The sequence below is a fragment of the Pseudorca crassidens genome, chromosome 11 (assembly GCF_039906515.1).
Source record: "Pseudorca crassidens isolate mPseCra1 chromosome 11, mPseCra1.hap1, whole genome shotgun sequence".
Lineage (NCBI taxonomy): Eukaryota > Metazoa > Chordata > Mammalia > Artiodactyla > Delphinidae > Pseudorca > Pseudorca crassidens.
The window spans coordinates 61142167-61167008 of record NC_090306.1 but is presented as its reverse complement, the minus strand read 5'-3'; the positions used below and the strand labels follow the sequence as shown (position 1 = coordinate 61167008).

At 35.0% G+C, this 24842-nt stretch overlaps 1 protein-coding gene across 1 annotated transcript in view; it reads right to left on the bottom strand.

Moving 5' to 3' along the window:
• The window catches only part of TBC1D15 (TBC1 domain family member 15), a 64264-nt gene that overhangs the window by 1479 nt on the left and 37943 nt on the right, over positions 1–24842 (bottom strand). Inside the window, exons 6-16 of the mRNA XM_067697353.1 lie at positions 23943–24045; positions 22407–22604; positions 21215–21343; positions 20134–20237; positions 19062–19156; positions 14232–14348; positions 8668–8768; positions 4728–4827; positions 3881–3978; positions 1743–1859; positions 1137–1223 (exon numbers count right to left, since the gene is read on the bottom strand). Coding sequence (XP_067553454.1) covers positions 1137–1223; positions 1743–1859; positions 3881–3978; positions 4728–4827; positions 8668–8768; positions 14232–14348; positions 19062–19156; positions 20134–20237; positions 21215–21343; positions 22407–22604; positions 23943–24045 — 1249 coding nt within the window. The remainder of the gene's footprint in view (positions 1–1136; positions 1224–1742; positions 1860–3880; positions 3979–4727; positions 4828–8667; positions 8769–14231; positions 14349–19061; positions 19157–20133; positions 20238–21214; positions 21344–22406; positions 22605–23942; positions 24046–24842) is intronic.

The window sequence follows — 24842 nt, the reverse complement described above, 5'->3', positions numbered from 1 at the left end:
ACCCTTAACCACTCTTTTTAATAAGTGGTTCTCTGACCTTCTATTCTGAATTAGCCACTCTCCACCCCATCCCACCACTCCCACAAGCATATTGTTTTCTAATATTTTGCATTTATTTCATTCTCCTTACTGACACCATCTTTCTCCCTCAATACACAGACGTTCCTTAAACATAAGAAGTATCTCACTGACAGGTTTTTTGGGTTTTTTAAAAAAATTATTTTGGCTGCGTTGAGTCTTCATTGCCGCACACGGGCTTTCTCTAATTGTGTCGAGCAGGGGCTATTCTTCGTTGCAGTGCATGGGTTTCTCATTGCGGTGGCTTCTCTTGTTGCGGAGCACGGGCTCTAGGTGCACAGGCTTCAGTAGTTGTGGCTTGCAGGCTCTAGAGCACAGGCTCACAGTTGTGGCGCACGGGCTTAGTTGCTCCGCGGCATGTGGGATCTTCCGGGACCAGGGCTCGAACCCATGTCCCCTGCATTGGCAGGCGGATTCTTAACCACTGTGCCACCAGGGAAGCCCTCACTGGCAGGTTTTGAACAGAACAGCTATCAAATAACTGTGTGTAAAACTGAACCAAAATAAATATTTGGAACCATGATCAAATGACACGAAGACCAAATAAGAATTCTCATAAAAAATATGAAAACCAAAATACATCAAAAGTCTAATACTTTGGTTTAAATTCAGAACATAACACATCAACTTTGCCTTGTTTTTAGAGATTATTAAGAGTCTGACTGATACAAATGTAATGACATAGACCAAATACTCTTCATTTAATTATTTCTGATTAGCATCTGTCTTTACTTAAAGATACTACATATTTAATATGAGGTCCTATTCTGTGTTCTTTGATTAGGTAATTTATCAATGCTTCTGCAGCCTCTTTATTGTTTTCATTACTTTTGTCATTTTGCCTTATTATTATATGTTTCCTATCTAGCATAATTAACCAATTGTTTTCAATTAAGTGCTGTAAATTTATAATGGTAAACAAATGCTAGCCAATGCTTTGTGTCTGCCTTCAACTTGCTGCCAATTTTACTTCTGAAAGGAAAAATTCTTTCTTGACCTCAATCCACCAAAAACATATGAACAAAAAAAATCTTACAATTACTTAAAACACTGTATACCTTGCATTTTACCATCTGTAGAGAAATTGCTTCTGCCTTGCATAGTACATCTTCCACATCAATTTTCATGGACAATTCATTGATATGCTAAAATAAATCAATAAAATAAAATAACTGAAACTGAAACATTATTATATTCTACTATACAACTTATTACCAGTTATATTACACTGTAGATGAAATCCTTAAAATAAAAACACCCTCATACTACAAGTGAACAGGAAATTTAATATATCTTTCATTAGATCATTTCAAGTTTTAAAGCTAAAGAATAGCTAATAAGCTTACGGAACATTAAATCCAGCAGTTGTCCCAAGTCTACTATCTCAAGTTATAAGCAAAAGAATTATTTTTTTAGAAAATTGAACTACATAAAAGAGCACTTGCTGAATTTCCTTTTCCTTCTAATTAGCTAGGAAAAATAACTGGCAATACGTACTTGCTGAACTGTCATTCTCAGAGAGTCAGTCCTAGTACTGACTGTCATTGATAAAATTTAAATTACTTGAGGGATTCAATAATGTTCCAAGGAAATGTATGTATATCAATACCACCAAAAAGAGGAAAGAGTCAAAATATTAAAATTTAAGTTAAAGTAACAACTACCTTAAGTATTTCATTAAAGCCATAATGCTTTTCCATTATTTGCTGCTTTTCTGATTCCAGAATAGCACAACAGAGAAGAAGATGGAAATTTTTACATGGTAGTTCAGTCCACATTACCTATAAAAAATAGAACACCTATTTAGTAAACTCTATCAATTCTAAAATATTTTCCTCACAGATACAATGCCGAACTCTGAATGACTTCTGTGCAAAGCACGAGTTGCCTTGATGGGGTAGTCCACTCTTTTTCTAGTTAAGAAATGAGGTGTGGGGAAGGAAAGTCTTACTTTTACCTACAAAGTAACTATTATATTAATAGTTAATATAATATTAACTATTATATGAATATGATGAGTTCCAAATGTGGCTCTTTAGGTAACTACAGTAACATTGAACCTAACCAGTATGATAAATGGTATTAACTAAGGAGCCACAGTCATGAGGTTAAAGTGTAAGGGCCAGAGGTATTTTCAGTATTTTTCTGAACCTTCAGTTTTTCACTTTTAAATCATCTTCAGTCTCGGTGGGGCGGGGGCGGGGGAGGGGTACAGGGGAGCTAAATCATGGGAATAAAGATTCAGTTGTACACTGCATGGAATTAAAAACACCCAGAGGTAGCTCTACATTCTAAACATCATATTATATAACTCAGAATATCTCTGACAAAAACTGAATTGACCACCCAAAATTTATACCCAAATGTATAAAACATTTGATCAATAGCTGCACTTCTTCCTAAGTATAGCCAATGCCCTAAAACTTAAGTTCTTAATTTCCCCCGGTTAATGTACCTAATAATATCTTTTTTAGAAAGATCAAAAGAGCCATGTAAACACTATTATTAAAGCATACCTGAAATGTTTTTACTTCTTTTACCAGAAGTAAATTAAGCAGAATAATTTTCAGACTAAATCCAATTCTTAAAAGTTTAATTACAATGCAATTAACCTCAAAAGTTTCATTAAAAGTTCCAATTTATTTGGTAAACACAGACTAAGGAGTTATTACAGCTATGTTGATAATTTTTTAAAAAGAAGTTGAGATAACAATTTAATAAAATTGATTAACTTTAAAATATGATTCTGGGTCAAGAACATGTGCGTTTTCCTTCTAATTTCAAACAAAGAAAGTGATCCTCCATAAAGTGGTGATCCTTCAATCAGTGCATCACCTTCTCTAATGGCAGCACAGTCACCAGAAGTACAGGAATCAATTTCCAGGTGTAAAAGCCTCAGGGTGCCCACTGTATACAAGTCTATTTATTATCCAAACAGATTATTTCCCCCATTCTTTCCTTGGGAATATTTCTGTCATCTTTACTTTTATAAAGATAAGGCATCAAGCAGTCATTATACCAATATTCTATTTCAAAAGCACATCCATCTGTTAACTTAACAATTAATAGATGTATAAGAAGAAAATAATAATTTTCTGTTTTTCATCAAGAGTTGCCCTGGGTGCAAGAGGGAATAAAAGGATATAAACCAAAAACATGATCATGAATATCCTCTAGAGAGGGGAAGAGGGAAATGGGGCTTGGGGTGGTGATTAAAGATATGAGCTATATCTTTAAATACTTTTTGTCTTGGAAAGAAAGAGAAAAAACCAGAAGTGAATACGGCAAAATATTTACATATGTTAAATGTGGATAGTGGGATATTTGTTATATTATTCTTAGTATTCTGCTGTAACTTAAAGTTCTTTAAAAAAGCAAAACACAAGTCAGTTCCCTCCCAATATTTCAGACTACAAATAAAGTACTATCTCAATTGACTGGCCTGCCAAAACTTCCTTAACTCTATTCAAATCTACACCCAAATGTGGCAGGGCCTCACATAAAGTCAAGCCTTCCAAGGAAAGAACACAGGCACAAGTGGTCCAGAGAACTGGTTCTGGGAAACTCACTGGCACCCAATCGCACAAGGATTTGATTTACAGAAAAAAGCTCCAAAGACCACACATTCATTTCAAGATGGTTAATTTTTTTTTTTTTTTAAGGAGAGACCACAAACCATTAGAATTTTCAGAACGTAACTGCTTTAGAAATTTCAGTCAAGATATTATAATCCATTTACACTCTACAGATACAAAATGTTTCCATAAAAAATATTAATTTTTACAATAATTTAAGAACTTACCTCCCATAATCGAAGAATATCTAGAAAACTAAATTCCCTTTTAAATCTGATTAAAAGCCATCTGAAGCAAAAATAAAGGTATCCAGAGTCCTGGGATTCTACACAGAAAAAAATATATATATGGCTTACTCATGCTAATTATCTCAGAATACAGTGACCTATTTCAAACTCAAGTTTTTCTATTCATCTTAGGCTATTAAAAGTCCTATAAATTTAATTGCCTTCTACTAATTCAAGGAAACAATTTAAATTTGCAGGCTAACTTCTTTAAAAGAAAACCACCAAATAACAACAAATACAGTTGACCCTCCATATCTGCAGGTTCTGCATCCGTGGATTCAACCAATCATGAATGGAAAATTTTTGGAAAAAAAAAATTTCCAGAAAGTTCCAAAAAGCAAAACTTGAATTTGCCTTGCCTAGCAACTATTTACATAGTCTTTACATTGTATTTACAACTATTCACACAGCAGTTATATTGTGTTAGGTACAATAAATAATCTAGAGATGATCTAAAGTCTACAGGAGGATGTGCATAGGTTATATGCAAATACTGCACCATTTTATGTAAGGGACTTGAGTATCCTCAGGTTTTGGTATAGGGGTGGCGGGTGGGTCCTGGAACCAATCCCCCACAAATAATGAGGGACAACTATAATTCACTTTATAAATAAACTGTTTTAAGGCAAAATTATACAAGGACTGTTCGGTCCCACACTTTTATTCCTCAGAGGAACCCAGGCAACATTGGTAGAGTATATGCATCTTTAAAAGAGCTCTTTACATTTTTTCTCTGTTCATATTACCTTACAATTTGCTGGGTATAGTTTTGTTTCATTAAACTTACCTAAGTAACTGCAAAATCCACTGTCCAACAATCGAAGTAAGGTACTTAGCTGAATTAGCTGGGTCTTCATGCCTTGCATTTGTTCTTCAAAATTTTGATGCTTTAAAAAAATAAATGTTATCACATAAGTTATATTTAATAAATATTTTACAGTACATAATCACCGATAACTATGCCATGAATATAATGACAAATGCTGGATTTACACCACACTGGTTATATTTTTAAATCACAACTAATTAAAATGCTAAAGCAACATCAAAAAGGAGGAAAGAGAAACTTGGTCTCAAACTAAGAATTATTTTTTCCCTCTATTCATTTTTTTTTTAGATAAAGAATAATGCAGAGACAGCAGGGGTAGACTGACTGATATATCAATACTTATTTCTTACGTCAAATAAGAGACTTGGTGAATGGAACACACATTGGAAAATAGACTTTTATCACTTCACTGTTAAATATTTCTTCAATTTAACATATGAAATAAAATTAATTTTAGCTTTAACATATCATGTTAAAGAATTAGCTAATTATTTCTTAGATTTGATGACATTAGGGAATCTATGAAGTCAAAACCATTTCATAACAACACTAACACAATCTATGCATTTTGCACTTTAAATTCCCCCACAAGTGTAAAGGCTATATGATGTGTGATATTGCAACAGACTGCATACAGGAGCGGATATGCAAGTCAGCTGTGTTCTATTAAACTAAACTACTAAACTAAACATTAAAGAAAATGAAAAATAATCCCTCTTCTCAGTAAACTGTTTTGGAAAAGTTATTTTTCATTAAAAAAAATGTATGTATACCAAGATGTAGCATTTTTAGATGAATGAATAAATAAATATTTATAAATTTCCTAGCATTAATTTTTCATATGACAAACATCAATAGATATAACCCACATAAACAAAAGCTCTTGGAAACCTCAATAATATTTAAGAGTGTGAAGGGGTCCTGAGATCATAAAGTTTGAGAACTACCATGGTTACACATGTTTTAAATAATCTTTGAAGTTTAACAGATTCCCTACCAACACTTCAGTCAAGATTTGGGGATGGGGAGTGCACCAAAATAAAGGCTTCTTAGATGATTCTGATCCCTTTAACGCTAGTGTTCTAACCCCTTTATGGTGAACTACTGCCCTAACCTTTGTGAAAGCCTAAGAACAACATCCCCTCCTTCACACTTCTTTTTTCGTTCCTGAGACAATAATAGTGCTTTATTAGAAGTATCCATCTGATTAGAAACCATTCATTCCTGGTAAAAAAGAATTTTGAAAATTAAGGGCTACTGATTCTCAATAAAATCGCTTCTCTTCAGTGATTTAAATAGTTTAATTAGTGAACGAAATAGTTTAACAGACTAACGCAAGCCTTTGGGATATAGTTTCTTCACATTTCCCACATGGAACTATAAGGGAAAGGCAGAATTTTGGCAAATTTTGGCAAAATTTGGCAAAATTTGGCAAAAAGGCAAATTTTCTTTGATTAACAGCATAATTTTTGTTGTGACATGACCAAAAGCTAAAATTGGTTTGGAAGTACCAACATGGCATAGCCACTGCTACCCACTCTGCTATAAAAAGCAGCACTCCCAAAATGACAGAAGCCGACTTCAGAAAAGTAGCTACTCCTGGAGAAAGGGCAATGAGGTCAACAGTGGATATACACAGGGCATCAAGTGTAACTGTAAATAAATATGTGTGTGCATACGTATACATAGGAATGCACATATGCATGCATGTATAAATATATGTATATGTACATGTATACAGGTATGTGTGTGTGTATATATATGGATGGGGGTGAGAAGGAAGGGTGGGACAAAACTATATGGCAAAATGAATGGTGGCTATAAGAAAGTTCGTCAGATCGTTCTGCAAATATTTCTATATTTTGAAAACAAAGTCTATGCCTAGACCTACATTAGATGTGAGTAAATATCAACAAAAGTAAATCTACAGACACTGAATTCAGCCTCACTAAAGTAGTTAAAACTTATGTTAAATAAATCCATAAAACAAAAAGGAGTCAAACAGCAGCACAGATTCAAGGACACCAAAACAATAGCAATGCAGTGAAAAATAATTGTGCGGATTATTTTGATTGTAACTTATTGCCCTTTCATTCAAATATTATGAAGCAAAAGATGTTAGTAGACAATATATTAAGAGATCTTTTTAGAATAAAGACTAGAAAAATCCCCAGACCATTCTCAATGGAAAAGGCAAACAGAGAACATTTACTGTGAAAGAGACAGAACAAAGAACTTGAACCTTCATACACAAAAATGACAAATAGACTGTGAAGTGGTACACTGCAGATGTTCAGAAAGTAGTCTTTACATTTGACACCTAAATACATGCACACATATGCATGTATGTATGTATTTGGCACCACAAGCCAATATATTTGAACATGCCAATATTAGCTCAGTTTTATGAAAACTATTACTGTAAAACACTAAATAACGTGTGTTTGTGCTAATTCTTGGAATACCTACTGTAAGTAGAGGTCTAAACTAAGCACTGGGGAAATATTCATGTGTTTATTCTACAAAAATCTGTTGAACAAAAACCTCATGTCAGGCATTAGGAAAATTCTGGAAGCATATCAGAGAACTAGTTAAACAAAGACATGACCCCTTTATCAAGGTGCATACTAGCTCTAGTGAAAAGAGGATAAACAACAAAAACACAAGGAAAGCAGACAACAGTTTCTACACAATTAGTTATCAGTTGTACAGACCTTTATAACAAATGCCTCAGGTTTCTAGAGCACCTGGGAGTAATTGGAACTAAGAAGGCAGGTAAAATCAATCAATCAAAAAGGTAAGGAATACAAACTATGATATTACCATATTACTGCAATTAATAATCTTTCCAAATAATCCAAAAACATTAATTCATGGTATCTTATCAAGTATGGAAAAGAACTAGGAGAAGTGAGGATGAGTTGGAACCATGGATAAGAGACTTGAGGAAACAGATAAAATTGGGACAAATTAGAGGGGAAACAAAAAACAGGCAAGCAAGAGAGGAAGAATAGAAGTAATCAAAAAATAGAACTAATCAAAAAATTTCACATCTGTATCCCAGACTCTCCACTACAGGGAAACATTTTATATGACTACATATTCAAATCTTTATTCCCTTGCAAGCAAGCCATTTCAATATCCAACCATCAAGGCCCAGCATCAAGTATATTTATTTTACTTTGAAACAGTACAGTGACCTATGTAGTCAGGTCTTTGGATTTCATATGCTTTTATATGCTCTTAGCCCCTTTGCTTTTTTTTCCCCCTTTCTAATAGATTACTTGAGAAGACTGTTCTATTTTCCTGTTAATACTGTACTATTGTCCTAGAACTCTGTCTTCAAGATGTACCAATGATAATAGATAAAATGTTCCTTATAATAATATGTATATATAGACACAGTTCAACTCTAATAATCGCATGCTTAAGAAAAAACTAAGAACCTGTCAACGTTACAAATAGTTCAAACACATCTGGAGAAAAATCAGCCACTATAATGACAAAATACAAAATGTTCACAAAAGGTAAGGATATTACTTGGCATGACTAAACTTTATCTCTGAAACAGATGATATGAAAGTTCAACTACTTCACAAGAACTGAAATCATCTATTTCATCAATATTCTATAATGACTCATGGTTCTTCTGCAGATCATAAGCATTTACCAATATTAAATCCTGATTATTCCTGTTCTATAGGCACTTACTATCTACTTTTTGTATTAAAAACAATACCAGCATTTCCAAGCCTCTTGAAAAGGCTATTTAAAAAAGAAACAAACAACATTGAGCAGTTTTTTTAAGTTCTACCATAATTGGCTAAATATAAACATCAATCTTATAAGATTATTATGCAACTAAAATTTTCAGAATTAGTTTGGAATGGAACCTTACCATTTGGTCCATGTAGGAGGCAAAGCACCAAAAGGCATCTACTTCATTTTCCATCACATATAAAAGAGGGGAAAGTAAGTCACTCATTCCTTGCACATATCCTAAGAAGAACAGAAAAAACTAATCATATCTCTAAAAACCTAAGCTTTATGTATCCATCTGTGCATACCACCACCATTTCACTTAAAACTGCATCGTTTTTCTTGGTTTCAGAAACTGGTCGATACTGATGTTTGTAAACAATGAGGAGGAAATCTAGCAATCAGGTGAGAAAGGTGAGTTGTTTTGTACTGAGACGTCAACAGATACATAACTGCTAGTATGTGTCTTAGTGTAGATATCATTATCAAGGGAGGGTAATATTATTAAAAAATTATGTGCAAAAGCATTATGATAAAGAAGAGGGTTGAAGGGAAACCCAGAGGAATATCAAATTTAATAAATATTAAAAAAAAAAAGTCAAAGGGAAGAAAGCTGCAAGGCCAGAGTAGTCAACCACCACCAAACTACAATGAATAAGCCCAGTAAAATAAGAACTAAAAAGGGTCCAACTGCTTTATCAACCAGACACTGGTAATCTACCCAAAAGGAATCACAACAAAATTACCTCTTTTAAGTGGTTGTATTTATGTTCTCTTTTTTTTTTCCTTTTGCTGTTACTCTAGACCCAACCAATGCTAGCAAATGGGCTTATTTAATCCAATCAATATTTTGTACCTAAAGCTACCATCTTAACCACCTTTCTCTTGTGCTCTTATAATTTCTCATCATGACACTAATTTGCAGCGTTAGATTAAAAGAAAAATTGGAAAGTTAAAGAATCAGGCCCCTCACTTAAAAAACAAACAAAAAATCTTAGTTTTGCTTTTCACCTGACCATGTCAAATGTCTTATTTTTTAGTTCCATCTTATAAAATTCTCAATTTTCTTAATTGTTTTACAATTAGATTTCAGACTTAAGATACAGATTCTTGAATCCACAAAGGGACAAGAGCTCTTAACTAAGCCTTTTCACATACATATCATTCAACTTTGGTAACTTTTGTACATTCATTAAAGTTACATAGAGATTTTTTTCCCCAGTGATAGCTTGGGAAGTCTGTGGAAAACATACAGTCTTTCATTCGCAGGACCAACACTTACATTCTTATCGTTCACCAATATCTGTGTGCAATGAAGCCATTTAAAACAGTATACATTTTTAAAAGGGAGGGGATACTTCTGCTTGCAGTTATACATAATTTTACATCACTCTTCCTATTCTGGAAGACAACTTTAAAAATGACCCCAGGAAGCATGTAAGCCAGTCTCTTGAGAAAACTCAGATTAAAAGTGTAACAGAAAGAGACAGTTCACTTCAGGATCTCCTTACACATAAAAGTTTAGCTCTATCTGCTCTTAGCCTCTACCCTGTTGAAATGGAGCAGGACCCTACGGTCCTTGCACCCCACATCCTCAACCTGCCTTTTGTCTGTGGAAAAACTTTAGCCAAAGAATAAGTTTAATCAGAGAAGTGAGAAAATGCTGAAACAAAGGAAAACAGTCAAAGGAGACCAAATAATAATAGTTCAGTCATTAAGCAGTCAAGGATCTTTAGTTCCTTCTTAAGGGCTGTAGATAATAATCTGAGCCATATCCTGTGAGCTGTCTTAAAGAAACTGAAACCCCCAGCAGGTGGAAGAAGTTAACTACATGATGACCAGGCTGCAGCCATGAGCTGCCACAATTCTGAGAACTGGCCTCAAAGAAATGGAAACAAACCGACCCTAGAACTGAAGATTAACTGTACCTAAAACAATCAAGATGATGCTGATCAGACCACTGATGACCAATTTCAAGATGACTGTCAGAGCTGACTGTGCTGTTTCTGCACGTAGCCCCCTCCCTCCGTCTATAACAGCTCTTGCCCACTGACTGTCAGTGGTGGGAGTCGGCCTCTGGACAGACGTCTGCCCTTACCACCCCCCGACCCCCACACTGACAGTATCCAAAACAAAACAAACTTTCCTTTCCACCAACCTGGCCTCTTTATTGGCTTTTGAGCAACAAGCAGCCGGACCCCACTTTCAGTTACAATACCATCTACTGCTACGCCTAATCCCTCCCAACCTCACTATGTCTACACTACACCCTGCGGAAAAGTATGTCTCTACGCACGTTAGCACACACACAAAAAAACTTAGGTTCCCGTGGCAGGTATCCAATTATTACAGTACCAAACAATGGAGTTACCAAGACATTTAGAGAAAAGTGCTAGAAAAAATGGCATACGACATGATATCTAAATGTAAGCATTTATACAAATTTATTACAGATGCTTTTTTTAAAATAATACATACGACATGATTAATTCTGTGTGTCAACTTGAGTGGGCCACAGGATGCCCAGATGTCTGGTTAATCATTATTTCTGGGAGTATCTGTGACTGTGTTTCTAGAAGAGATTAGCATTTGAATTGGTGAACTGATTAGAGCAGATGGCCCTCAGCAATGTGAGGAGGCATCACCCAATCCACTGAGGACCTGAATAGAATAACAAGATGGAGGAAGACTGAATTTGCTCTCTGCTTGGCTGGTTGAGCTGAGACAGCGCTTTGCCCTCAGTGCTCCTGGATCTCATGCCTTCAGACTCAGGACTAGCATCTACACCACTGGCTCTCCTGCTCTCAGGTCTTTAAACTACACCACCAGCTTTCTTGAGTCTCCACCTTATAGATGGCAGACTGTGGGACTTTTCAGTCTCCATAATCACATGAGCCAGTATCTTATAAGAAACCTTTTTTTTTCTTTATTCTTTCCCTGACTAATACAACACTTTTAAGAAAGAATAAGTAGGTTAGAAGGAAGACTAGACTGTTATCATCAGAACTTTCCTACATGGCAATGACACAGTGAAAGCAATGACAAATATAAAAGCTAAACCAATTAAAGCATGAAGGAAATTTATGTGAATTCAACAAAGTGGAAAAGAGTACCATTTTCCTGGGTCTGACCACATACAGTCTGTAACAGAAATATTTCAAAGCATGCTGTTCGAAAGGTTTACAAAGCGCCTTTCCTCTGGGGGGGGGGGGGAAGTGCTTTATTATAAAGTTATAATGAATAAAAATTTCTAAGAAGCTAATTTAATCCTTTAAGTCTTCAGCTTTCATATGGGATCACTACCATAAAGTTTTAGTTAAAGCAAGCAGTCAAATTAATCTTCATATTCTTGTTGCTTTTAATCTATTTTATTTTATACATGATGTTCTTTGGGGTATGTCATGAGTTGTGGGTGTGGAATTAATGTACAAATTCCTTTTAATTAAAGAAAGATTAAAGCTGTTTAAATTAGCATTCAGTGCTGCTCAAATTCTGCACTAGTGCTGACTGATGTACATCTTAATCAGCACTACTACAATTTCTGAAGTAGTTCCCCAAAATTATTTTCATAGCAAAGTTGTTTCAGTGTGGAGGTGTGAGAAATGAACTCCTTACCATCCTAGCGTACACATTCTTAAAGAGAAAAAAAAATTTCATCTATATACAGGTGAACATTCCAGGTTAACTGAAGCTTATTCGGTTATTAGAGGATCAATTTTATTTTTTTAAATCTTAAGAGGTGGAAATCATTTTTTTTTTTAACTAGACACTCTCCTGCCTTCTTACATACAGTATTTTGAGTATAATTTAACCTTTTACTGCTTATTCAGGATCAAATTATGAACATACACTGTAAAAAAAAAAAAAGATACCTCCCATAGAAACAACTTAGATACAGTGTCTGCACTAACTAAAAATTACTCTTCCTTGAGTTCTTCTGTCTGCTTTTGTTAATTTTTATCTTCTTCCTCACTATTAATGAAACTATATTCAACACAAATACACCTACATCTCATCTATGGGCTAAGAAGCCAAACAACTCAATAGGAAAGAATCAACTATAAGAGTAAATTTACAGCCCGGATTACTTTGCTATGAGTAAAAAGCAAGAAATTTGGTCCAGTGCTTTATGAAAACTACCCTGGCTTCTCCCAAGGCCAGAGTTCTTAATAAAATCCCTGGGTATGTTTCAAATAACTTAAAGTATTTGACTGGAAAGAATGTGGGGTTAATATAGACAAACGGGAACAGCAATTTATCCAGATAGCTGGTCTGGGACTCAGTTCCTGAAAAAACTGAGAATTCAGGAACTCCTTCTGAGAATATGCATTAATTCCTATCTCAAAATTACCAACTTAGAGTACAGGGCAATGCCTCTTGTTCCCTAGGACGACAGCCCTATTCCCCACAGTGGTTAACAGAAACTAAAATGGCAATGGGTCAGGGTGCTGAATGTGTAGAGGTAAGAATGCCAGGCTGCAATAAAGACCTGGGTCTCTACCCCCAGTCCAATATTTACTACTTGTACAACCCTGAGTCACAGTCTAAATCAATATAACTTTACTTATAAAGTGGGGATTATTTCCCCACTTCTTCAAAAGGCTTCTAATAGAATCAAAATTGAAATCAAAATTAAGTAATAACAGCACTCTGTAACCTGAGAAGCACTCTACTAATATTTTCAACAATCCAATTTGAGGCTCACTATAGGTGTGACAGACAGGACTGGCTACATTTCACATTTTAAAGAGAAATCTGTGATATTCAACTACTGTCACCAGAGGCTGATGCCTCAAGATCCACAACAGAGTTTACATCTTCCCCTAACTTACATGTAAGAATCCAAAAGGAATTCTTTTGGATCAAGTTCTCTTGTCCCTTAAAATATTGGTTCCTTAGGCTTTCCATCCCTTAGCATCGCTTCCCCATGCAATCCCCCCAACTCCCACCACCAACCCCAGTCTTTCCAATCCATTCTTGGTAGAAAACAGACTAACCAAGAAAAGGGAGTAAAGCTCCACACGCCCTAGATAATTATATGCACCATTTGTCTATAATATCAAATCAGCATTTTTCTTCACAAGGGATAAGCCTATCAAAAAAAGGTTCCCAAACTTTCTCAATTCACAGTACCCTTAGTGCCTCAGGAATTGTTTTCCAAGGCACCCCTAGGCTCAAAAATATTACTAACAATTTCCATTTATTAAACAGATCCAAACAACTTAATTAATATTTATATCCTATTTAACTTAGCACCTGTTGGGCACTACACTACTCAAAACCTTGGAATCCAATTGGATGCCACCATCCTCATCTATTTTCACACAGTACTTGCTTATCATGGCAAGGCCAAAAACTCTGCTTTGTAAAGATATAACTTCATCAGAAGGAGTCTGGTGATCTAATGATGAAACCCTGAACTACTCCAGTTAGTAGTTAGAGCAGTGTCCTACAGATGTCACTATATTTCCCTCAAATATTTAAAATATCCCACATTGTCCCCATGAGTTTGCATGAGCAACCCAGTGCTCCTTGGTGCACAATTTGGGAACCAAAGCCTTTTAAGTTTCCAGTCCCCTGTGGAACACCCCTATAAAAACTAGGCCACAGAACTATTTACATGTTCCTAACAGGTTAATAAATTTAAATTCTAAAATAAACATACATAATATCTTTAAATTAGGATGTTAGAGGAGAACTTACCTAAATCAAAATCATACATACAGTAGGTCATCAAAATGTCATGAAGCAAAATCAACCCTGGATTATCTTGGCCTTCATAAAACTTGTTTGTTCGATCTGTTCTGTTAACATCTTTTTCTGAGGAAGAAAATCATCACATATTTGAAAACCTTTAGAATAACAGATTTTTATAAAGCTCACATCTTACAACAGAGTTATTCTTCTTGTTATTAATCTTACTCTCTTGCCAAGCTTTTAAAATGAAAAAATTCATCAAATTCCATTTCAGATATGCAATAAAGTAACATTTTGGAATTTTTTTCCGAAGTCAGTCAACCTCCTCTTGGGTATATTTTTAAATATTTTTCAATTTTTATCTAAACATAGAAATCTTTTAATTGAATAGCAGGAAATACATTCAATTAATTAAAACCAACACCAAGTAATAGTTCACATTAGTTAGCAATAAAAATGCCAGTCATGGGCTTCCCTGGTGACCCTGTGGTTAAGAATCTACCTGCCAGTGCAGGAGACATGGGTTTGAGCCCTGGTCCAGGAAGATCCCACATGCCACGGAGCAACTAAGCCCGTGCGCCACAACTATTGAGCCTGCACCCTAGAGCCCGTGAGCCACAACTACTGAAGCCTGAGCGCCTAGAGCCTGTGCTCTCTGCAACAAGAGAAGCCACCACAATGAGAAGCCCGTGCACTGAAACAAAGAGTAGCCCCCGCTCACTGCAACTAGAGAAAGCCCGTACAGCAACGAAGACCCAAAGCAGCCAAAAACAAATAAATAAAATAAATTTATATATATAAAAAATGCCAGTCATGAATACATGTGATAGGCAGTATTACTTGAAAACAGTAATGAAAAAAGTTACTATGCAATCAAGTGTAATCAAACAGATTTGTTTCATTCATAATTGCTTCATTCATTATGAGAAGTACTGTCAACTTCTTTGTCATGTTCCATAACCATCTTTAGGACAAATTACTTCTTCATTCTCATATATACATTATTCAGTTTACATATAAAATAAATAAATAAATAGTTTACATATAAAATAAGCAATCTATTTTAATTTTGAAAAAAAAAGAAAATCCACATTTTTCTGGAAATGATTTTAAGACATTAAAAACAGTTTTAGAAACATCACCAGGAGTGTATCTCAAGTTGTACTGACAATTCAATTAATAAACACTGATACCTGCTAGATGCATCTTGTGAAACAACTAAAAAGGCATTCCCCAAACTTCAATCCCTCAGTAAATTACGAAAAAATAATTTAAAGAAATTTAAAGTGATTAATTTACTCTATAATCAATTTTGTTTAAAAGTTATAACTGTCCTCTCCCCCCATTAAATTTAATAATCTGAAAACATTCTCAATAATTGTTGTGAAGAGATGAGGAGGTATTTTTCAACAAAGCAATCTAAACTCATGATATGAGTTTAGATTCTATAAGGGCATTTTAAAAATCAGCAGAACAATATTCTAGCTTTTTGTTGAGCTATCTTAAAATAGCTTAATAAATATAAATATAGCATATATCTATAGAACTGTGAATACATTTTTCAAACAAGGAAAAGCAATACCAAAAAATCATGCTACAAATGTCAAATTTTATTTAAAAACACCAAAATGTTTCATTCTCATATCATAGTTGATAGAGGTACATGATAAGTTATTTTTTATTAACTCAAGCACAATTTACATAGTCATAATGCCAATATAGAATATCTGCCTTAATAGGTGTTTTAAACACAGTAAAAAGTTATTTGTGCCCTCATGAACTATCTGTCTCTCTTTCCTCTTGTATAGTTATTTAGTACTGACATGCCAGGCAGAAAACAAAAAGGTATCAACAATGATATCAAGGGACTTCCCTGGTGGTGCAGTGGTTAAGAATCCGCCTGCCAATGCAGGGGACATGGGTTCGATCCCTGGTCCAGGAAGATCCCACATGCCATGGAGCAACTAAGCCTATTCGCCACAACTACTGAGCCTGCGCTCTAGAACCAGGGAGCCACAACTACTGAAGCCCGTGCGCCTAGAGCCCATACAGTAGTTCTATTTTCAGTTTTTTGAGGGACCTCCATACTCTTTTCCATAGTGGCTGCACCAATTTACAGTCCCACCAACAGTGTACAAGGGTTCCCTTTTCTCCACATCCTCACCAACATTTGTTAGTTGTGGTCTTTTTGATGATAGCCTTTCTGTCAGGTATGAGGTAGTATCACACTGTGGCTTTGATTTGCATTTCTCTAATGGTTAGCAATGCTGAGCATCTTTTCACGTGCCTGTTGCCCATCTGTATGTCTTCTTTGGAAAAATGTCTACTCAGGTCTTCTGCCCATTTTTTAATTGGTTGCCTGGTTTTTTTGAGCTGTTTATATATTTTGGATATTAACCAATTACCAATCCCATCATTTACAAATATTTTCTCCCATTCAGTAGGTTGTCTTTTCATTTTGTTAATGGTTTCCTTTGCTGTGCAAAAGCCTTCAAGTTTAATTAGGTCCCACTTGTTTATTTTTGCTTTAGTTTCCTTTGCCTTAGGAGACAGATTCAAAAAAATATTGCTACAATTTATGTCAAAGAGTACTCTGCTTATGTTCTCTTCTAGGAATTTTTATGATTTCACACCTTACATTTAGGTATTTAATCCATTTTGAGTTTATTTTTGTATATGCTATGAGGAAATGTTCTAATCTCATTGTTTTATACGTAGCTCTCCAGTTTTCCCAGCACCATTTATTGAAGAGACTGTCTTTTCTCCATTGTATATTCTTGCCTCCTTTGCTGTAGATTAACTGATCGTAAGTGCATGGGTTTGTTTCTGGGCTCTCTATACTATTCCACTGATCTATGTGTCTGTTTCTGTGCCAGTACCATGCTGTTTCAATAACTGTAGCTTTGTAGTATAGTCCGAAGTCAGAGAGCATAATACCTCCAGCTTTATTCTTTTTTCTCAAGATTGCTTTGGCATTTTGGGGTCTTCTGTAGTTTCACATTAATTTTAGGATTATCTGTTCTAGTTTTGTGGGAAAATGTCATACATTTTCAACCTCTTCTCGCTCTCTCCTCCTTCTGGGACCGCCATAATGCAAATGTTGGTATACTTCATGTTGTCCCAGTGGTCCCTTAAATTGTTCTCATTTTTTAAATTTGTTTTTCTTTTTGCTGTTCTGATCGGATGATTTCCATTATCCTATCTTCCAGACCACTTACGTGTTCTTCTATATCAGCCAGTCTGCTATTAATTCCTTCTAGGGTGTTTTTCATTTCAGTCACTGTATTCTTCAGTTCTGATTCTTTTTTTATATTTTCTAGCTCTGTGTTAAAATTCTCACTATGTTCATCTATTACTTTCCTTACTTCAGCTAGCATTCTTATTACTAATACTTTGAATTCTTTATCTGGTAAATTGTTTATTTCTATTTCATGACTGTTTTCAGGGGTTTTCTCTTACTCTTTCGACTGAGACAAATTCCTGTGTTTTCTCATTTTGCTTAACTTTCACCTAGTTTCATAGAGAAATCGTTTAAAGGTGTCATCATGTGGGAGAACCCCTATACAGTTAGCGTGTGCCCAGTGGCTTTGGAGGGAGAGCTGGATTTGACTTGAACACGGGTCACATCTTTCCTGAGAGCATGCTGGTAGCTATCACCTTGGTAGGAGGTGTGGTTGGAGATGAAGGGCCTAGGGCCAGAGCCAGGTGTGACCTGGGACTTCCCCTCTGCTTGGTGGCTGTCACCTCCCTTTTAGGGCCAGGGCCAAGTCCAAGCTCGCTTCCTCCCCTCGGAGTGTGCACCCCCATGTATCTCCTCCACTGGGGACAGTGCTGGAACAGGAAGGGCTGGTGTGGGCATTCCGAGTGTGTAGGGGCATGGGCTACGGTGGTCCAGCAAGGGTCAGACATTCACACTGCTTCTGATGTTCTGCCTGTGTAAGTGCCAGTAATGGCTGCCCCCACCCTGCTCATATGCTGCTTCAGGTCTGAGCTGCTTCTGTGTCTCACAGCCGATCTTCCAAGCGGGGCTGGGGTGTTTGCTTAGCTCAAGCCAGGGTGTGCACTGGGGCCGTCACAGAAAACCAACCAGTCACTTGTACAGTCTTCAATCCACCCCCTCCACCCTGCCTCAGGAGCAAGAAAGCATGTGCACATTCCTCAAGAGCAGAGTCCAGGCTTCCCACAGCCCTCCTGTTAGTCTCACAGCCCTCCAACCAGCCAAGAGGGCTTGTCTTCCCTCTGCTGGACCCCAGGACTGGGCTGTCCAATATGTGGCTCAGACCACTCATTCCCCAAGGAGGCTCTCCATCCATGTAATCTCCCTTTTCCTCTGAGTCTCCTCCCAGGGACACAGGTCCCAACTTCATCACTTCTCTTTCCTTCCCACTCAATATCGTGTGTTATCTTTCTTACTGCACAGGAGTCTTTCTGCCAGTCTCCAGTTAGTTTTCAGTGAGAACTGTTCCACATGTAGATGATTTTTGATGTGTTTGCGGGGGAAGGTGAGCTCTGCATCCTCTACTCCACCATCTTGATCTCCTCCTCTCTGAGAGAAAGTTTTATAACCTTTATTATCTGGCCCAAGTTCACAACAATGTCAGCTTTCTTGGAGGGCTAGAGAGCCAGATAGAGGCTTTGCAGCTAGAAAGAGTGCCCAAATCACATTCTGAAGGCTGCCCTAGGAGGTTCTAGGTATTTCTGTGGTAAGAATCTTTGCCACAAGCCTCTGATTTTTCATTTGGGCCCTAACTCTGTAGTATATACGTGCATTTCTTAAATCTTATCAACACTTCCATGCAACCCTCTCATGCATTTTCAAAATTAAGAAAAAATTACCAATAAGACTTCTATAATCTCTTAACCTCGAATTTCTCTTCTCTTGTTCCTCGCTGACAGATTTCCACTGTAGTTTCATTCTGAAGTATTCATCACTATAGAAAACAATTTTATACCAAAAAAGGTTATTTGAACACCTAAAAAACAAATTTAATGTATCAAAGCATTTATGGTGCTAGTGAGATGTAAATTTATAAATATGATAGTGAAATGTTTAAAGTTACAATCAAAGGAAAAATAAAATAACTTTATACATGTCATAAACTTTATTTAAACTACTAGAATAATTTAGATATGATTTTAAGAAAACATTTACTTCAGTCCTTAATATCAGAACTAAAATTATTCCAGTCATTAAATACTTTAGCCACTAAAGTTTCCAAATAATTACAAACCTATGAGATTTTTTTTTTTTTTTAATGTGACATGAGAGTACCATTTTCCAACCAGTTTATTACAGAAACTTGTTGATGTGAAAATGTCTTAGAAGGACTGGCAAACATGTTGAAAAGAGAAAGGACTGTCTGAATTTGAATATACACATAATGATTGAAAGTGAGCTTTAAATAAAAGGTTAGACTGACAAACTGGGAATAAGTATACCTGGGAAGTTGGTCTGTGTTTCTTTTCAAGTCTGATAATTACTTAAAAATAGAAACACAATTCCAAAAAAAAAAGGCCAGTTTATGTTATAAGAGCACCAGGAAAATAATTTAAAGGTAATTAACCTAAATAGCAAATACAATTATGAGCCATTTTTATAATTTCATAATAAATTGTAAAAATGAATCAAGATAAATGAGATATATTTTAAAATCTATATCTTAGTATGCTTAAAATGTTTATACAAAGGGACTAGAATTTTTTTTACCATCATTCTATATATTCACTAATGTAACTGCAATGAAGTCCCTTTAATAAGTGTTTCTGGTTTGAAATTATCTATAGTGCTCACAATATTTAAATTAAAAAGATGAAAATAAAAATATGTTCCCTTACCCTAGTCTATTCCACTTTATATGGATGAGTTACTTGGATTTCTTTAATGAGCACACAAAAGACCATTACTTACGTTTTTTGTTTTTGTAATTGAGTTCTTTCCTCTTTGGTACTGTCCCAAGGAAAATAACCCAGAAGAAATTTCCATGCTTGTTTTCTCAACACATGACTAAGTCCCTGAAGAAAACATGCATATTAAACACATTTGTAAAAAATGAATGCAATACTTTAAGTTCACAAAACTTGCACATAAACAGAAAAACTACTATTTAAGAGATAGTTTTATATAGGCATACGTCATTTTATTGCACTTTGCTCTACTACACTTCTCAGGTATTGCATGTTTTATTAAATTGAAGGTTTGTGACAACCCTGTGCCAAACAAGTCTACCAGTGCCATTTTTATAACAGCGTTTGCTCACTTCATGTCTCCATGTCACAGTTTGGTAATTCTCGCAATATTTCAAACTTTTTCTTTACTATTGTATTTGATATGGTGATCTGTGATCAGTGATCTTTGATGTTACTGTTATTATTTTTTTGTTTTGTATTTTTTTAATTAAAATACATATGCTGTTTTCTTAGACATGACGCTATTGCACACTTAATCGACTTAATACAGTATAGTGCAAACATAATTTTCATATGCACTGGGAAATCAAAAAATGTGAGTGACTCGCTTATTTGCAATATTCACTTTACTGCAGTAGTCTGTAACCGAACCCACAATACCTCCGAGGTATGCCTGTACATAAAAATAACTCAATTCAGTAAAAACTACCTTGTTTTTGACTTCCAGATTCTGAAGATGTAAGCAGCTGCCAGAAAGCGTAAACAATGAAGAGTAGACTGTATAGCAGACAGTGGAACTCATTAGTCTTTCTAAACCCAATCCTTACTAGATAAGGGAACTACCACTGAGGAACACAAATGCCTCCTTCACATAACCCACAGAACTTCAAGTAAGAAAGAATACCTTTCCATAGGCTTAATGGTATATCCCTCCAACCCAACCCTCAGGGACATCACAAACACCTCACTCTGTCCTACACAGATTTTAAGGCAACACTCATCAAAAAGGAGTTCATCTCTCCCACCTCCCAAAAGAAAATGAAAACTTGAACACCAACAGTTTAAAATACTAAAGTAATTACCCCTCTAAATATCATCTGCTTCATATTATCTACATTTAAAATTCTTCCTTCAGAATCAATATTCTTAGTCCATTCTTCCAATGATACTGGCTCTCTCCTTTGAACAACAGGTCGTTCGCCCAAATCAATCTAAAACAAAAAGATAAGCAATAAAGAGTACACCTTTAACAAGTGAAACGAAATCAAGGTATATAGAAACTAAAACTAAAATACTATTACTCAGACATAAGTTCTAACATTTCTAATATTTTCCCTTAGTTTCCAATGTTTAGTTTATAAACTGCAATAGCATTCCATACATTTTACCCTCCTACTAAATACACAAATAACTGGGTTATAAATTCAGAAACAAAAAAACATTTGTTGTTTTGGCTTTCAATTACATAAGTACAGAACATTCAACACGTAAATTCTAAAACAGACCCTTCACACTAAATGGTATGCTATATTATTAAAAAAGAGTATTATTCCATTAATCATATTTAAAATTAGCTTTTCTTCCAATCTAAAATTTGTAGCTCTCAGAATTGATTCATGATCCATTAGCTCTACTTGGCATTTTCTACAGGTTTTCATTCAATTAACAGATGTTGGTAATTTTAAAATGCCATTTGCAAGATAAGCCCTTTAATTAAGTACTACAATTGAGATATTTTATAATGTTCTAACTATGTGCAGCCTAGAATTGTAGCAAATTCAAGTCTTGTTGAGCATATATAAAGATTTACCATAATTCAAGGCCAAAATCCATCTTACTTAAAAAAGAAAAGATTCACATAAGAATAAAAGCCCACGAGTAGTGTCCTGACTAGCTGCCTGTGCAGAGTGTCTGAGAAAACAAAAATTACGAAGAACAGAACTAGGGGCAACATGCAAGGCTTACTATTTACTCACTGCTATACACTCAATGAAACAAAAACCTGTTCATTATTATCAAAAGGTAATCAAAGAAAGAGATCCAACACTGATGAACAGAGAAGTATAAGTAGTAGTTGATGAAGAAGAAACCAGGAATTTGGTGGCAGGACAAGCATTAGTCGTTAGATATATGAGTGAGCAAAAGTTATAAAGGATTGTGAGAAGAGGCAGGTATGACCAAAATTGAGTTTCTATTTCTATAACATTCAGTACACCTTAAAAAGCATTTCTCCTGCTAAAATACAAGAGCTATATTAATATAAACTCCACTCACTCTTGTGATGACTTCAAATCCTGGTTCTTCTTGCTGATTTATCTTTAAACCTGGAATAGCATCACTAAGAAAATCTGCCATCTCTGAAGGTGGTCGTTGATGTGCAGAAGGATCGCTGCCTCTTAAACTATCAAAAATGTAGTTTGTGACTTTGGAAAATCCTACCATAGTGGCTGTATAAGGGTCCTTTTTAATCTTCTATGCAGTAGAAAGAAAAATATTGGCAAAATTAATTCAGATAAAGAATAAAAATACTTCATGACAGGCAAAAGGGCAAAGGTTTTTAAAGGGGGGGAAATCAGAACTAAAACAGAGCATTCTAAGATTATTTTAAAATTTTATTTTTTTCTGGGAAGAAAAATTTAAATTTTCTAAGCCAATTTTTTCATTTGGTTAAAATAGTACATTAAATAGCAAGCTAATGCTACTGATTGAATTGCAGATAAACACATGATTTGCAGGCTTCATTCAATCTGCACACGCCAGAAATATCTGCAGTGCTTACTTTCCACTGATGGACGGCCCACAACAGCTTTCTTCTCTCTAACAGTCCTGCCTTCACAGAAAAAAATATTTCTTGAAGTGGGTAGTACCACACTAGTCTAACACAAAATATTTGATAGCTAAGTTTAAACGCTCACAATATTTAAATATTAGCTGACATTTTAATCTAATTATATAACTGGTGAATCATGCCAACAAGAGTAATTTGTTCTGGACAGTGCTGTCCTAGAAAAGTTTTTCTACTGCTAGAGTTACTTCTAAATCCCAAACTGCCTGCTTATTCATATTTAGCAAAAATAGTTACTTCTTAAAGGTCTATCTTTAAAATGATTATTTTCACAATAAGAAAAACAGTTCCCTCACTTTTTATTTTAATCAGTATTTAGCTCTTTTGTCCTCCCTCCTAAAAAGTTCCCTCTTTATCTTCAGAACCAAAAAGAGATACCATGTGGGACAAAGAAGCACTCAAACATTTGTTGAATGAATAAGTGAATAAATGAATGAGTAAACAAAAATGTCATTAGTTTACATAGCAACCTGAGTGAAAAATAAATTATCTTTATTTCTGCCTGTGTTAAGGGCACATTTTTAGCCAAATGCAAGAATATACTCAAATACTTTAAGAGGAATTAGACTAAACTGACCCCAAATGAACCAACTTAAACATCAAATAAAAATTCAAACCAGATTTTTGCATAAGCTTATCACTGATTAATTCGAAGTGTCTTACCCAGTGACTTTTCACCTAATCAGTGCAAGCTATGATAATAAAAATCTGATGTCCAACTTCAATTATGATAAAGGGGAAAATTGCTGTAAGAGTAATTAAGAACCAAGGAAGCTTCTGAGTCTTACAAACAATATGACACATATTATTCTTTCTATAAAATTACAGAGAATAGTTCCATAAGGTTTACACATGCAGACACTTGCCTCATTCTGTATAATCTCTGAGAAAGTGAGAGGTAGGATGCATATAAAATAATGCGGTCAGACAAACAGATTAATATAAGATAGACTAAGGAAACATACTTGTATTATACCATATGCTGGTTCATCAAGAAGATTTTCAAAAGACTGTGAAAGACTCTTATTCTGACAATTCACAAGAAGTGTTCTTTTGTCTTGCGGAGATCTGTGATAGAAAGAAGGGATTTGTAGAAAACAGTAGCACTCCGCATCAATGACTACCTAAATAATTACTAATGCACAGTTATTTTTCCGTAACAACAACAAAAAAAAACCTTAAATGTCCAGTTCTAAAAGTGTTTCCCATTAATTCAATATTAGCAAGTACTTAGTAACTATCTTAAGTGAGTTCCAAAACTACATGAAACATTAAATATTAAATTAACAAATATAAAAGGGATAAAGTATATTTTTATTCTAGGTAAAGCCAAGAGGACTAAATTATAATGAACCCAAACTTTTGTTTAGAATTATAGTAGAAAATTCTTACAAATATATCTTCCATTATAAGAATATATCTTCTCTTATAAAGAAAGTTGAAACACACTTTAGGATTCATCAGTATATATAATATGTACACTACAGGAAAATGTCCTATTTTGAAATGGTTTCCAACTTCACTCCACAGCTTGGTAGTACTGCAATATAAGATGTTAAAAATACAAGATACAATGTCTTAATTATTTGTTAAAGATCATTAATTATGCCAACCATTATTATAAACACACATGGTTGTAATGTACAGTTCAGGTACAGTATATTTTTAGTTCTTGCTTATTGAGCTCCGGATATGTTTTTCTCCACACTTCCTAATAACTACAGAATAAACAAAATGCTTTCCAAATAGACATCTAATTTGAAGTAATCAAATGAATTATCCAGTCTTTTTTCTGTTCAAAAAGTTTTATAATTTAGTAAGTCAGCTGTAATAAATCCACAACTTTTGTGTTTAAAAACAAAAAT